The sequence below is a fragment of the Amphiprion ocellaris genome, unplaced genomic scaffold (assembly GCF_022539595.1).
Source record: "Amphiprion ocellaris isolate individual 3 ecotype Okinawa unplaced genomic scaffold, ASM2253959v1 Aocel_unscaffolded229, whole genome shotgun sequence".
Classification (NCBI taxonomy): Eukaryota; Metazoa; Chordata; class Actinopteri; family Pomacentridae; genus Amphiprion; species Amphiprion ocellaris.
In genome coordinates this window covers 17501-32759 of record NW_026559399.1, presented here as the reverse complement: position 1 = coordinate 32759, position 15259 = coordinate 17501, and the positions used below count along the sequence as shown (strand labels likewise).

Below are 15259 nucleotides of genomic sequence, written 5' to 3'. Positions count from 1 at the left end.
AGAATCACTAGATTTGTTGGGTTGCTGGGTGACCCACGATATGAGGTGCCCTGAGGTCATTTATGTTCTGAATCAGTGCTTTACAAACATGAATTTAATTAAACAGCTGTGTTGTTCTGGAAAGCTGTACTTTGAAATAACACGTTATTATAAATTTCAAAAGAAGTTGACATTTTATTATTGCACAATGTAAAAATATTGTTTGTTTCTGAGTAAAAATAATATAATTGCACACATTTGCAAAGTAGTTTCCAAAATACAATACAAATATTTGCAATATTAAATTCATTCTGCATATTAAAACAACACACATTTGGATGACAAAAAATGATCCTGATGTCACTGAAAAGTTATTCACATACATCGGTCAAAATATCTGATTTACTGTCCATCATGTCTGTTTGGTCTTCTGAACAGAAGCAGGAACATCAGCGACATTATGCAGAAACTCATACAGCAACTTAGCGTTATTAGCATTCCCAAGTATTTCTGCCAGCTTGTTCTGGCTGAGTTTGGCTAGGTCTGCCAAACTGTCTGCATTTTTAATAAGAGCCCTGTAGTTTTTCATATTGACCCCCGGCATTTTCAAGAGGAAGTCATAAGGTCCGGGGTTGTAGAGGTCTGTTGATTCAGCCACAAGGTCTGACTCAGCTGTGACCGCCTGAGCTGCTGAAGCATCGGGTTCGGGTTGGCCTTGTTTTAGTTCCAGGAAGAGCTCGGCTGTGGCGTGTGGGGAGGGGCACCAGAGTATACGGAGGCAAGGGAAGTGCAATGTGAGTAAAGTAAGCTTTGAAGAAACATCATTTGACGATATCTCATGACGGAAGTCTGACCAGGCCATGAGGGAAAACGGTTTAGGCGGGTCAAACTCGATGAGCAGCACTGCTTTCCTGTAGTAGCGGGTCATGGAGAGGCACTGGGTGTAGAGGCGGCCGCTCTGCAACGAGCCGATCAGGTCACTGACGCTCTTACGCTCAACGCAAGTGTCTGGGGTTAAAATGTAGTCGCCAACTTCTAGGGTGACGAGATCAATGTCCAGCCCACGGCGGTGCAGCAAGGAAGGCAACTCACTGCGGAACTCACGCATGTCCACAATGACTCGTGAAGGCTCTCTGGACTGCTCCTGGCCTCCTGGTTATTGGACACGGAATGGAAATAAAAACACAAGACATGAGTCAAAAACTAAAGGCAGAAAATAAATATGGGTTTTTCACTGAACGGCCCACACCCAACCATCTTCAATTTGACAGATTTCTTATTTTTTTTTAAAGTGATGAATATTGATTGAGTTGACCATGTGTAAAATCTGTGGTCACAAGCAACATTAGTTTTTGAATTCAATTTGAATTCATTTTTGCGCCAATCTTTTTTGTACACATGTTAAACTCAATCAATATTCACCATTTAACAAAATATCAGTCAAACTGAAGATGGTCAGGTGTAAACTTTTCATTAAATTGGTAAGTTGAGGGGCTGCACAGTGGCGTAGTGGTTAGCACTTTCGCCTTGCAGCGAGAAGATCCCTGGTTCGCGTCCCGGCTTTCCCGGGATCTTTCTGTATGGAGTTTGCATGTTCTCCCTGTGCATGCGTGGGTTCTCTCCGGGTACTCCGGCTTCCTCCCGCAGTCCAAAAATATGCTGAGGTTAATTGATTACTCTAAATTGCCCGTAGGTGTGAAAGTGAGAGTGCTTGTTTGTCTTTGTATGTAGCCCTGCGACAGACTGGCGACCTGTCTAGGGTGTCCCCTGCCTTCACCTGAGTCAGCTGGGATAGGCTCCAGCACCCCCCCGCGACCCTAGTGAGGATTAAGCGCAGTATAGATAATGGATGGATGGATGGTAAGTTGAGGTGGAATGACCCATATAGACATTTAGAAACTGAATAAAATCGACATACCTGCTTTGCGGGTGTTGGTGGTGGCATTTGCAGGTTCTAAGTTTCTAGCAAGATCTAGGTTGGTGTCTTCTCGTCCTTCCCTCTCCTCTGGAATGACCATAGTAGCCTTTTCCCTACAGAAAAACACACACATAAACACCAATGAGAAGCCAGCACTTAACTAAGTAGATATTAGTACCAAGGGGTTTGAGGGGAAAGAAATGGTTCTAACCTGATGAGATGTTCAAACGCTTTCTTTTCTTTAGACAGTGCTGTCAGGTACTTCTGTTCTTCTGTTGAGCCTCCATAGATGAGGAAATACACCCTAAGTGTCTTTCCAGGGCGGTTAGCTTTGTAAATCTCCAGCTGGCGAACAAAACTCAGTTCAGCGTCGTACAGAACCACAAAGCTGGGCTCCACCTCGTGCAGCACCCGGGTCAAGCTGTGGGGGTCGGTGCAGCCTTTCAGTGGATGGATCACAGTCAGCGGTTCCTTTAGGACGCCGTAATAGTCGTCTGATGACAAATCTAATTTAAGCTGTTCTTCCTCTCCTTCATGTTCCTCCATCAGTTCGTCCTCGTCTCCGCTGCTGCCCATCACTGCTGCTTCACCTGTCTCCTGTTTCCCAACCATCTGGGTCAGTGTGAGTGACGGTCTGCTTTTGGTTTTTGTGGTCTTTGTGTTTTTTTTCTGTGCGGGTTCCTTCCCTTTGGACACTTTTTTGACTCGGCCTTTTCCCCTTTTGTCTAAGTCCAGTTCCAAGGCAGCAACTGCAGCAGAGTCCCGTTTGCCGATTGTTCTCGTGTACAGGCGGTTGAGCAGCCAATCAGAGCCGTGTTTGATGCGCTGCTGCAGCTGAGCACAAGTCCGGTCATCACTGGCACAAATCAGAACCCGACCTGAGGGCGACATGTTAGGTGGTTAGTGGTTAGACAACATGTATGTACAACAGGGATATAAATAATGAATCAAAAGCATATACATGACAGAACTGGATTGACCCTTTTATGGTGAATTTTTCAACAAACTTTACTCAGCTTGTGTTGTCTCCTATCACTGACCAACACCTATGCTATGCTAGTCAATCAGAACTCCATTCATTCCTATTTGAACACTTGTAATCTCCTGTGTGCTCGTATGTTTTATTCTGGTCTTCACCAAGCTGGAACTTTTACACTGGATTTCAAGGGACCATGCTGTGCACCAGGAAGTTGGAAAAGCTAACAGGCTGATCAAAATGCTCTAACAATGGTACATTTTTTTGTAAATTCATAGGTTTAAATGCACTGTTGACACAACAGACTGCTATAGTAGTTTAACAGCACTGAGCTCTAACCTGGTTCATGTTGAGAGCTCTTGTTCTCCCTCTCGATCTCCTCCAGCACCTCAGTCAGAGCCTCCCACTTTGGGCTCTTCTCCAGCACCAGCTCCCGCTTCATCTCTGAAACCCACACAATAGACTGAGCCTTTAGTCGTTTCAACACGAATACACACACAAGCATTTAATCATTTGGATATCTACTTTGAAGAAGACACTGTCAGAGATGTGCTCATTGGTCAGTTACCTGAGGCAGAGGTTGGCTTCTGTTTCTCAGCTTCTGCTCCAACTTTGAGTTTCTTTTTGCTCTCAGGAACGCGGAACACTCTGCTCCTAGCGTTCACAAACATGGAGGTACTGGAGTCCAGGAACAGCCAACCTGAAAGTCACAACAGACACAAGCAATCAAACACAGAAACAATCAATAGATTACAAAAATTAAGCAGGAATTTTCCCTCGATCAGGCACTGAGAGCAACTAAGTACATCTAGTTTACCTGAATTGGAGCCAAAGTTCTTCTGGCTGGAGCGCAGGGACTCGAGCAAATCGAAGAAGGTGACACAGTCGTACTGGGTGAGGTAGAGCAGGAGGACCCTCAGCACCTTCAGGTCCTGAACCAGAGCCTTGGTCTTTGCTCCTAGCTGATGCCACAGGGGGTCCAGGCAGTGACGGATAGTCTGGATGGGAGTGAAACAAACAGAACTTTAAAGAAAGAACATTCACCTCCTTCATAGATTATCAACAAGGTATTTTATTAATAAAATACAATGTGTTAAATGAAATGTTTGCCATGGAATAAGCTCATCGTACCTGGGCCACAAGTACAGCTTCTTGACGAAGAGGTTTCTCATCACACGCTCTACTTGGCAGAAGCCTGAGGAGAAAGCTGTGGCCTTGTCAGTGAAGGCCTTAATGAAGCCTGTCTTGTTCTTCTGTCTGAACAGAAGAAGGGTGAAGGCCTCCTGGCATGACTCAATTATTTTAGGGGCGCGATCCACCAGGATACCTAGAGGGGGGGTGGATCAAAAGGCTGTAAATACTGCATGCATTTGAAATGGTTAAACTAACACAACTTCTTTGGTTTTGTACCGTTTTAAAATAAAGTGAGACGATAAAGCATGTATGCAGCTACTATAACATGCAAATACACCAGCAAATATTGCAAGATAATTGAGACTAATAACTGCTAATGATGAAGAATATGAAAGAAAACAAACATGGCTCTCATTTTCTGACCTGATATAAGATGAGCAGGGATGCGGTCAGTGAGGAAGTCCACCACCAGGATTCTGCTGGTGACAAACAGCACCCCTCCCTCAGTGTAAACGTTATAACGCTCAGCGCTCTGGACATCGCTGGTGACCGTCCTCGGCAGGTGGGTGACTCCCTCCACTCTCAACTGCTCCGTGAAATACTCCTGAGAAAGAAAGATGAGAAAGAAACTACGTTGATAACGTATTCTCCAGTCATTTATTGTTATTTTAAATGAAAATAATCCCTTCATGGCTCAAAATGGCTCAGATGTAACTGTGTTTTTTCATCAGTTCACTGCTGTTTCAACGTAGAAATGTTCAGTCTTCCATCTTATAAAAACAGCAAACAGACTTGCTCACAAGGTAAAAACAAATCTTGATTTTCCTGTTCTACACAACTTTGCACATTGAGAAAAAGTACAATTCACAATGTTGATAACCCAGAATCATGCAAAATTTTTATCTTCTTGCCTAGTGTAGTGTTTAGGTCGCCTACACAGTTCTGCGATGACAAATCCTAAAAAAAACTAATGGTGAAAAAAATCTAGATTGTTACAGTGGGTCAAAAACAATCATGTTGGTAGCTTAAAAGTGAATAAAATACTAAGTCAGGTGCTCCTAAAGGATGGGGTCAGTAAACAGTAAAGATGAAATAATGACTGTCTTTTCATTAATGGAGGTCCCGAGTACTGATCCGCAATCCAAAGAGTATCTGAGACACTTAAAATACAAAATGCTTTATGAATACAAGAATAACTCAGCATGTTTTGATTCAGTGTCATCCATCCATGAATGGATTTTAAAAGTCACACCTGGTTTATCCATATATTGAAAAAAGATTTTTATACTTAAAATCAGAATGACTTGGATAGTCTTCGGATTGCCAACTAACATTAAGGAATTCCATTAATAGGTCTGAACAAATAAGTTAAGTGTTATCAAAATTGTAATATGGCCAAGTGCAGAATCCAAATCACAGGGTCCTACAAATGTGTCACAACAAAGCATTATAAATGAAGCACTGCAGTTACATAGAGATGTTCAGGACTACAAATTGTATTTTCCAGAAATGAGGCAACAGGTTTGTTTGGTACAGGCCCTATCAAAGATCATATCATCATTTTTGCTTCAATATCTCCATCGTAATATTTATTAAAAGATATCAAATATGATTTTTTCCTGTGGGAAGTGGGACAGTCAAAATTTTTTCATTTATCTAAACAGACACTTCTGTGATAAAGGCAAAGACACTACAATTTAGAATCCAACATTTATTACCTCATAAAAGGCTCTCCTTCTCTGAAGTGTGACAACACTTCTGTCTGAAATACTGTTAAACACAAAGAGGCAGCTAAGATGAGGTGTATTACAGCAGTGTTAGTGACAAACAGGACAGCACTGATGCTCTGTTGCTTCAGTTATGTAAATTACTGGTAGGAACATGTCAGGTTGTTGTTGGATATTATTTTTAGCCACAGTGTCTTTGAACAAATAACAGGTGTGTGCCAAAAACTGATCATCTACCCAAAACTGACAATTAAAGCTGTATCATCCAGATTACACACGTCTACAGCTGCTTTTATCTGGACCAAATGGACAGAGCGTCCAAATACACATAATTTTATGGCTGTGGTGATAGCAAAACTTTATCTTTGTGAAACTTTGTTTTAACTGCATAATTGTGACCAAGAAACGTTAGAGGTTTTTATGTAATCTGGCCTGACATTTAGAATGACTATAAGTAATAATACTGTATTATTTTCTATGTTTTGTATGTGTTTGGTATGTGTAATAACCTTGTTTACATTTACGTTGCAGAAGGGTTTTAAATATATATATATATATAAACAGAAGTGATCTCTTTTGCATTTACGATATAAGCCATAAACTTCAAATTACAGCCTCAGTGAATGAAACCAGGCAATTCTGGTGCAACACCACCATTTCAGATACAATGAAGGGGCTGCAATCACTTTTGCTAGGTGGGAAACTGCATTATATAAGTTGAACTGGTCCTTTAAATCACTGTCAAGTCGTAAAAACTAAACAGGTTATAATGCAGGGTACAGCGCAGGCAAAATACTACCGAAACGTCAGGATAACAGCGAAAAAGGCCGGATTATTACTGTTTACTGTTGCCATATTAGCCGCCTTGCTAGCACCTACCACCTAGCAACGGGTGAGGCGTTCACAGGTAATGTGTAGCATGCTAAGCTAAGCTTACTGTTCAGGTGTGGTTGTGTTGAGCAGGAGGACCAGGCTGCCCTGCTCCGAGTAAACCCGCATGAACTGCAGCAAATCACCAAACTGCCACTTACTGCCAAGAATTACTGTTAGCTGAATGTAAAGTAAGTCTTTGTGATGTACAGCAGCTGCTCTTCTGCCTGTTGTTCAGTGTTTTGAAATCGAACTTCCTGCGGTGACGCTAAAAACAAACGTGGAGTGAGAGACAGTGAGTGGTGCGTTCAGGGCCCACAGCGCCATCAAGTGACAGGGAGGATCTTAGCAGTTATTCTGAATCTGTCTTTATTTACTACAGAACAGGGCTGGCTAAGCGACTCTACCATCTCTGTAAGTATCATATCTTGTCTACAAAAGTAATCAACAAAAATATCAACATAGGATTTCTTATTTTAGCAAATTCAGTGCATTCTTTTGAAAACAACCAAACCTGAGCAACACATTGTTATTTACGCTACATGTCTGCAATTCATAGTTTATACTTTTTAAAACAAAAATATTCTGGAATATACAGGCAGTTAAACAGCTAAACACTTTTTTTTCTAAATGCAGAGATATGTACATATATATGTGAAATGTAAGCAACCTCTACATCCAGATGATTTATGTGATTAATGATATTTGACTCTGGTTCTTATTTAAGATGTGACTGGTATAAAATCAGCATTGATGTTTCCTAGGTCTAGTTATCTTTTTTACATCAAGGCATGCAGCCTCCTTGTGTCATACAGCTTACCACAGTGTTTTTTCTTTATCAGCAAGAATTCTGTTAAATCAACACAAACTATGTTCTTTCAATAAGCAAAAGCAGTTACTTTGTGATGATACAGACGTACTGAAATTTGAAATAAGTAAATTAAAAGACTTTCATTTTGGAAATGATGTGTAAAAATACATAAACAAGATTTCTACATAGATGATTCTGTTTTTCTCTCTTCATTTCTCTCTCTCAAAAAAAGTCATTTTAGACAAAACTGATGAGAAAAGAGTCTTTCATAAAAATTTTCAGCTGTTAAGAAGTTCATGTGTAAACTCTGCCAAAAATAAGGAATAAACTGGTTATTAGTTTTATTTGTATTATTTCATTATCTACTGTATTTTGGTAATCTCAGAAAAACAACCACTAGAAATGAGCTCAGTGTGTTAATACTATGGGATGCAACATTTGTGTATTCAGTAAATACTCTCTTTGTGTTTATCCCCAAGTTAAAATAACCAGTTCTTGATTCAAACGCTGTACATGTTTTAGAACAACATCACAGTATGCTTTTTTCAGTTTTAAATACATTATTCAGGCTAATATAATTTCCCCAGCATAAAATGTGGTTCTCTTGAAATCTAATATCAAAGGAAAGGTTGATGACTGTCAAACTCCCTGAACAAACAGATGCAGTTTTTCTTTTTTTGGTATTTGCTCTCTTTTCAAGTTCGATCAGGTCAAACAAAGAATGAACTTGTCCCCCAAATGTTTTTAAATGAAATGTGTTCAGTCTGATATTCAGTTCAGTCACATTACATTTTAATTAGATTACTACCAGTTTACTACATATGTCAACTCCAGGAACCTCATATTAATCAGGTTAAGACAGTGAAACCCAACAAATCCAAAGTTTCCTCTTCTCCTCCAAAGAGGAGAGGTGCATCATGGGAAGTCAACCAGCAGTCTAGATTTATAGCACCTTCCTTTAGTCAGAGATACAGACATAACTATGTACTAAAGTCTTCTGTAAACATGCAGTATCTGTCGTCTTCTGACTAAAGCACATTTAAATTAGCAGTGCATCCTGCTCCTCCACGCTCCTTAACATCCTTCCTGTTCCTCCACTCATGGCTGTTGGTCGTCTCTGGGTGTCGTTGTCTCGTGGCCTCGGTCCCTCTGTCCTTCTGTCCCTCTGTCCTTCTGTCCTTCTGTCCCTCTGTCCTTCTATCCCTCTGTCCTTCTGTCCCTCTGTCCCTCTGTCCTTCTGTCCCTCTGTCCTTCTGTCCTTCTGTCCTCTGTCCTTCTGTCCCTCTGTCCCTCTGTCCTCTGTCCCTCTGTCCCTCTGTCCTCTGTCCTTCTGTCCCTCTGTCCTTCTGTCCCTCTGTCCTTCTGTCCTTCATGTGCTGACTGGGAAATCTGAGTCAGCTACATGAAGAGGTCTAATCTTGATAATATCTGGCTGAATGTAACCTGATCTGCAATGTCATAAATAATCGTGAACAAAAGTTTACATACACTTGTAAAGACCTTGAAACACATGCATCTTTGTCACAAATAACAATCATACATTTTGGTTCATTCAAAGATATATTACAGGTCTTCTGGAACGATGACAAACTCTGCTGGGTCAAAAATATACATACAGCTACTTGAATTATCAGTTCTAGTGATGTAGAAAGCTGTGGGAATCAATTGAAAGTGCCATGGCCTCTTAAATTTTCATGAGTGATTATGACTGACTACAGCTGCTTCCCCGAGTCAACTTAATTACAACCCATTTGATAGACTCAAAGTCGAAGGAGCAGAGTACAGATATGAAACAACAAATCTCGACTTCAACAAGTGAGGAAAGTCACTTGGAGCCATTTCAAAGATGTTTCAGATTACAAAATCAACTGTGCAATCAGTTGTTTGCAAGTATAACAAACTGAGGTAAAAACAAAATGGGCAAAGGAACACTGAATCCAAAATTAGAATTGCTGTATGTATATTTTTGACTCAGCAGACTTAGCCATATCAGTGAAAACCCCAAAATGCCCGATTGCTTTTTGTGATGCGTGTGTTTCAGTCATTCCATTCTAGAAAATTAAGAGTTGTAGGAGTCATGGGAAACTCAAGGCTGTCATGATCTACATTGTCTTTCAGAGTGTATGTAAACTTCTGTTCGCAGCTGTGCTCCTGTACTGTACAGGCATTACTGAAGACATTCAGCATTTTATCCACAACAGAAGGGACACAGAGTAAGGAAAGGAAAAAGGTTCCTCCATCATACAGAATTATGCTAATGTGTGCCATGCTTTATGCATGAATTCAAGTTCACATTTCTCAAGAGAAGTCTCTACTTAAAATCATGTTAATTATACTTTTGGACTTCATATTTTTCAAAGGAAATAAGATCATCTGTCCTGCTGCAGATCTATGTGCATTTAGCAAGGTAGGTTTGCTATTCCAGGTGCACCATTTAGCATCCTAAGTGACACTGTGTTGCTAAATGCATTGCAACTTATAACTTTCTGTCTGGAAACAAAGTCAACAATGTTATAATGCAATATGCATTTCTACTTTGATTTTGGCATTTTTAGTTCGATTAGATCATGTTTAGGTGCACAAAATCATTTTTAAAAAATCCAATTTGAAATTTTAATTCACATCAAGCAACAGTTCATACAACGTTACCTAATATGGTGCCAGACTACGTCAGACAGCTGATAGATAATATGACATCATCCGCAGCATGGGGCAACACTATTACAGCTACAATATATGGTGTTAATGAAGTGCAAATGAAAAGCAATCTGGTGAAGTCCTCTGATGAAAGCAGCATGTGCACACAGAAATATCGAGGTATAAAGCAAACATGCTAAGAATAACCTGTGATCATGGGAGCAATAAACAAAATTATCATACTGCAGTTATCAGCACAGTCAAAACGACTTTATGTACTCTGAAGTGCAGGATCCTGAGGATGATCCTGAGGTCCTGCATGGATTTCAAGGACCTCTGCATCTCCAATCCTCTCTGCAAAGAGACACTCCAGTCAGATTCCTATAGGGACAGCACTTTTACATTTGCCACCTGCTCTACTCTGAAAAGAATGGAAACTCATTATGCAATCAGCAGTTGTTTTGGGAATGTTTAGTTCTTACTTGCACTAGATAAGAAAAGTGCTCTTTTTCTGCAGCTACATATTATCGTAGATACAGATCATTGAATCAATGACATACTGTATAATGCAAAAGAGGCAGCATTTTGTCTACATTGTACATTATTATCCATGCAGATACGATACAGACAGATATTGCGCAGTGAGAAAGACTGCAGGACCACTGCTCTGACTGTTTTGTGATTATTGTGAAACTGCATAGTCTACACCCTTTAAGAAAAAAAATACAATGGACAAATCAATCAAGAAAATTTGACAGGAAGACAATGAACATTTCAAAAGAGGAGCTGGCTGAAGGATTTTATTGATTCTCAGGGTTTCCTCTGGTTTCATCAAAAAGATTGATGCTAAAAAAACGTCACACTTAAAATTGATTGTATCGTATAAGACAGAGCGATGTTACTTAATCCAAGGATGCACATAAAAGGCAACTGCATAAAAAAATACTCAATCATGGCAATAAAAGAAGGAGCAAAAAATGTTGTGTTCATAATAAACAGCAAACTGAGACACACAAGGAACAGAGGAAGTGTTGAGTTACCTGGTTTGTCATCGCCGGAAATCGGATTCGCTTTGTATGAGCTGTGGAGGAAAATAAACAAGATTGAAGATGTCAAACTTGAAATATTTGCCAGCAGAGAAAACTGATGAAAATGTGAGTCATTCGCTCTGACCTCGTTCTCCAGGGTTTTCTCCACGGCTGGTCAAATGATGGACTGTACGCTGGTGGAGATGCACCTGGATGAAAAGCCTGGAGCTGCTGGAAGGTTCGCTGGTTACGACGGCCTGAGAGGTCGACGCCGTCCAGAGCTCGTCTGAGCATCCCCATCACAAGGTCCTTCTCTGAGGGTGTGTTGAATCACATAACACCAGCAGAAGAGTTATCACAGTAATACAGGAAAATATACGCTTTCAGTGGTTCACTCAGAGAGCTCTATGAGTTGCAGTAATTAAATACAGAACAGAAAACCTTTTTAACTGGAGTCCTTAAATGCATTCATCATTAAAAAAAATATTTCAGTATCAATAATTAGCGCAGATGAGGTTCATATTCACAAGATGCACCAAAAAGAAGAAGAAGAAAGTGTGCACAGCTTTTTTTAATCGATTCAAGGCAATATTATACGGCCGTGGCTCACCAAGTGAATTAAAAGCCAAAGAATTATAATAAGAGAGATCCATTACTATGAGCTATAATGCCACTGGTACCACATCTGATTGACAAGTTTCTGAGATCTCTGTTGTCAATAAGATCAGTCATTACCTAAAAAAGTATTGCACACAATCAGTCGCATGTTAAATGCCTTGTAGTGAATAATCAGCGCTGTGCAGAAAGTAGATGTCCCTCTTTTGCTGGATTTAAGAGCATTGCCTCTGGGCTGTGGTTGACACGACCTACCAACTACTCAATTTTCATACTTTGAGAGAGATATGTATTGATAAGAATCTATTTTTAACAATATCTAAGAATGAGTATTTCAGTTTGGATTGCAGCCGTCTGCAGAGGACATTTACAATGGAGTTATGGGTATTTCTAGATGCTTTTGTAAATTATTAACTATTATCTATTATTATTTACTATTATTATTAACTCTCAGTGGTCTGCAGGAGGCAAAGTAAAAAATAAAACAGTCTGATTATTTTCTTTATGGTATAATTCGGGCACATGGCCACAAGTGATGCAAGACACTGAATGAAGAGCCATGAATAACATATAGAAGTGTATGTGGCAATATAATAAGTAGAGAAGAGAAAACATTAAATAGGAAATCTATTCAATAAATTGACAACAGAAGGCTATTAAGCATGTTAGACCGAAGAACAGGGTACAGTAATGAGCATTAGTGTAAAATTTGAGCCACAAAACAGATTTTTATCCATTTTGCATTTTCAACGTGACCAAATAACTGCCAAAAATATGTATGCTGTGGGCCTACAAACCCCTCTATTGATATAAATTAATTGTCACTAATGTTTAATGTGCCATTTGATAAATCATGAGTGTGTGGGAAAAGTGCACAGTGTCAGACTGTATAAATCAGTCTGGAAACTACAAATTTATAACGAAGCTGCAGGTGATACTTCTTTGAACCCTAATTTTATAATTTATGCTGTTTTTATATATTTGAACTCATACAATGTTCAAATAATTTAATGAAACTGACTAAACATTAAGAATTGATATGTATAGGGCATTTAGAGTGTAATTATGGGTATTTGTCCATAGTTTTATTAACTTGTCTGTCATAACTGGGGTGAACATCAGATTCTCTACAGCAGTCGGCAGGTGACACAGTAAAAATTCTGATTCTTTTTTGACCGTATAATGCAAAACCTTAACCACACCAGTTTGCAAAACATCTGATGTATAACCTTTAGTAAGCTATATGCCGATAGAAACTTAAAAAGGAATTAAATTGCAGTATTCATTAAAGAATTGATATTAGAAAAATATTTAGCATGTAAAACCCAAAGCCAGTGTACAGAAATGTCTTTTTTTAAATGTAAAGTAGGGCAAGATCTGAGCAGCAAACTTATTCTGACCATTTGCCAACCATCTGAGAAATGCCTAGTTGATATAAATTCACTGCCATTGGCTTGTAATGTGTCATATATTATACCATTTGTGGGTGGAAGCAGACTTTGAAAGGCTCCTGCAATAGAAAGCATTAGTCTGGAGACTCCAAATGTAAGTGAGAGTTGGTGGTATTTATAACTTGGCTGTCCATGTGGAATGACGTGTTTTACCTCTTTGGCCTGCAAGCAGAAGCCACTGCTGCACTGTGGACAGCGAGTCTGTCTGCAGGATCTGACAGAGCAGCTCCAAAACCTGACACCAGAGCAGCAGACCATCACAGCATTAGCTCACAATCCACAAAAACTTCACAACTTACATCAAGCGCCTCATTAATCTCCCGTGGTTCTCTGTGACAAAGCTGCCTCGAAGGCTATTTTTTAACAAGTGTAACTTTAGACCAAAAGCTTTGCTCTCTGAATTATTTCTGTGACTTTGGAAATCTGCTTTTAAACCCTTCTTTACTGAGATAAAATATTACTTAGCTGTGCTTCATTTCAACGCCAAACTACCCCAAAATGCCACTTTTTGATGATTACAAAGGAACTCAAGATCAGTGGAGCTGTGAGTCACCGTGAGTTCTTGATCCTGGAAGGGTTGAGGATACTTTAGGTGTTGGGAATGAGATCTGTGCAGGTAAGACTTGCTGGATGGAGGGATGATTCTCCCAGTATCAGCTGAATACTGAGTCTTTTGGTGCACAAATTCATCCTCAGGTTGGTCCTGGAATATATCGATACATGCATCCAGTTTAATATCTACAGGGGCTAGGAGGAGCCATACAAAATTAATAAGACATAGAACACTGCCATGCTAGCAGCTTGATTCTTTTGTTTTGTCAAGCACTTTATAGCTAGAATTGGGCAAACTGTATACAATGTTTCTGCATGCCAAAAGCTTCTTTTGCCATATTACAATTAAAAATTCCACTTCAGGTGATCTGTACTGCTAGAAAAGGGCATATTATACTATTACACTGAAATTTTAGTGCAAAGAGGTATGTTGTAGCTTCAGGCAAAAACAGTAGCTAGGCAAAAAGTGTGTCGTTATCTGGATAACAGCAATATACATACCTCATTTTTTCCCAATTGTGCTCGAAAAGACAGATTGACTTTTGCAACAAGTTCTTTAAGTTCATCCCTCCAGGCTTCTGAAAACAGTGCTGCGAAATAAATATGGGAAATGACTCTCATTATTCTAAATCTAAATTGCATTCTTTCATGGCTCAGCTTCAGAAAAGTAATGAGAAAATTTAGGTGCCCTGTACGCACTTAAACCTCACCTGATTTGTTATTGTTTCCGCTGACTGCATGGAGGTTTTGAGTGAGTGGGAAGGTAAAAGCGGGCCCGGGTGATTTCCTGAGGACGTGGCCCTTGAGAAGTGGATGAGGAAATAATGATGAGGTGACACACCAGTCATCTCGTACCATGCAAATTGGCCTGCCATTGAGTCCTGTGGATGGGAGAGCAGCTTGGTAATGACTATGCAAACAGAAGATAAAGTACTTCAGAAGTAAGGGACAATCAAACCTGTACCCTGAAGAACTACAGCCATTAGATTGCCTGCTAAGACTAAATGCAGCAACTTCATGGCCACATCAAGGAGAAAAGTGACTCTTCTACCAATAAAGCAGTCGTCTCTTACATGGAAGATATTGGTAATACAGGTGCCCAAAGAGCAGGCCATGAAATATTTCATTTGAAGTGTATGTAACTTGTGAATTATTACTAATCTCAGGCATGGACGCTGTCAGGGTTAATGGTCTCATTTATCTTGTCATTTAATGGATTTTCAAATCATCACCACCTGAAAATGTGGGTGTGAGACTTTCCAGTGGTAGAAATTTTACGCAAAGCCTCAAAGTGCTTGGCAGCTGCAAAGAGAAAACCCTACTTGGGGGAATCAGAATAAGCTGCACATGCAAAATTATCACATGAACATATTAACAGAACAGTTTTTAATGTAATAGGAAGCTATTCAAGCAGCGTGAATTGTCTTAGCATCCGCTAACAAGTCTAAAAGCTCATCTCTGTCCATCAACTTTACATGTTTAGAATTTTTCTCCCAGAAAGTAATCCCTGCATATAATGGCTCAGAAGTAAGTATACCCTGTTGCTTCTTCTAGAATGTGC

The 15259-nt window shown here is 39.7% G+C and overlaps 2 protein-coding genes across 4 annotated transcripts in view; both read right to left on the bottom strand.

Annotated features, from left to right (window-relative positions):
- Positions 1-76: 76 nt before the first annotated feature.
- LOC129348460 (DNA repair endonuclease XPF-like) lies at positions 77-5796 on the bottom strand. The gene is made up of 8 exons (XM_055008811.1): positions 4431-5796; positions 4005-4200; positions 3691-3896; positions 3442-3573; positions 3213-3317; positions 2109-2775; positions 1898-2010; positions 77-1131 (listed from the first exon to the last, which is right to left on the bottom strand). The coding sequence occupies exons 1-8, from the start codon at positions 4696-4698 to the stop codon at positions 392-394; spliced, it is 2427 nt and encodes an 808-aa protein (XP_054864786.1). The 5' UTR covers positions 4699-5796; the 3' UTR covers positions 77-391.
- Positions 5797-8745: 2949 nt separating this feature from the next.
- The window catches only part of LOC129348459 (protein TBATA-like), a 9941-nt gene continuing 3427 nt past the window's right edge, over positions 8746-15259 (bottom strand). For 2 of the 3 annotated variants that reach the window (XM_055008809.1, XM_055008808.1), the window contains exons 3-9: positions 14409-14579; positions 14200-14288; positions 13700-13849; positions 13300-13381; positions 11226-11394; positions 11093-11133; positions 8746-10406 (exon numbers count right to left, since the gene is read on the bottom strand). In XM_055008809.1, the coding sequence (XP_054864784.1) occupies positions 10324-10406; positions 11093-11133; positions 11226-11394; positions 13300-13381; positions 13700-13849; positions 14200-14288; positions 14409-14579 (785 nt within the window). In that variant the 3' untranslated portion in view covers positions 8746-10323. The remainder of the gene's footprint in view (positions 10407-11092; positions 11134-11225; positions 11395-13299; positions 13382-13699; positions 13850-14199; positions 14289-14408; positions 14580-15259) is intronic. The other variant, XM_055008810.1, reaches the window with a different exon arrangement.

Coding starts and splice junctions, on each gene's coding strand:
- LOC129348460 (XM_055008811.1), bottom strand. CDS start 4,698: ATGAAGGGATTATTTTCATTTAAAATAACAATAAATGACTGGAGAATA. Junction 3,897..4,004: donor AAGCTGTACTTGTGGCCCAG/GTACGATGAGCT, acceptor CTTTCTTTAAAG/TTCTGTTTGTTTCACTCCCA. Junction 1,132..1,897: donor CACCAACACCCGCAAAGCAG/GTATGTCGATTT, acceptor TCCAATAACCAG/GAGGCCAGGAGCAGTCCAGA.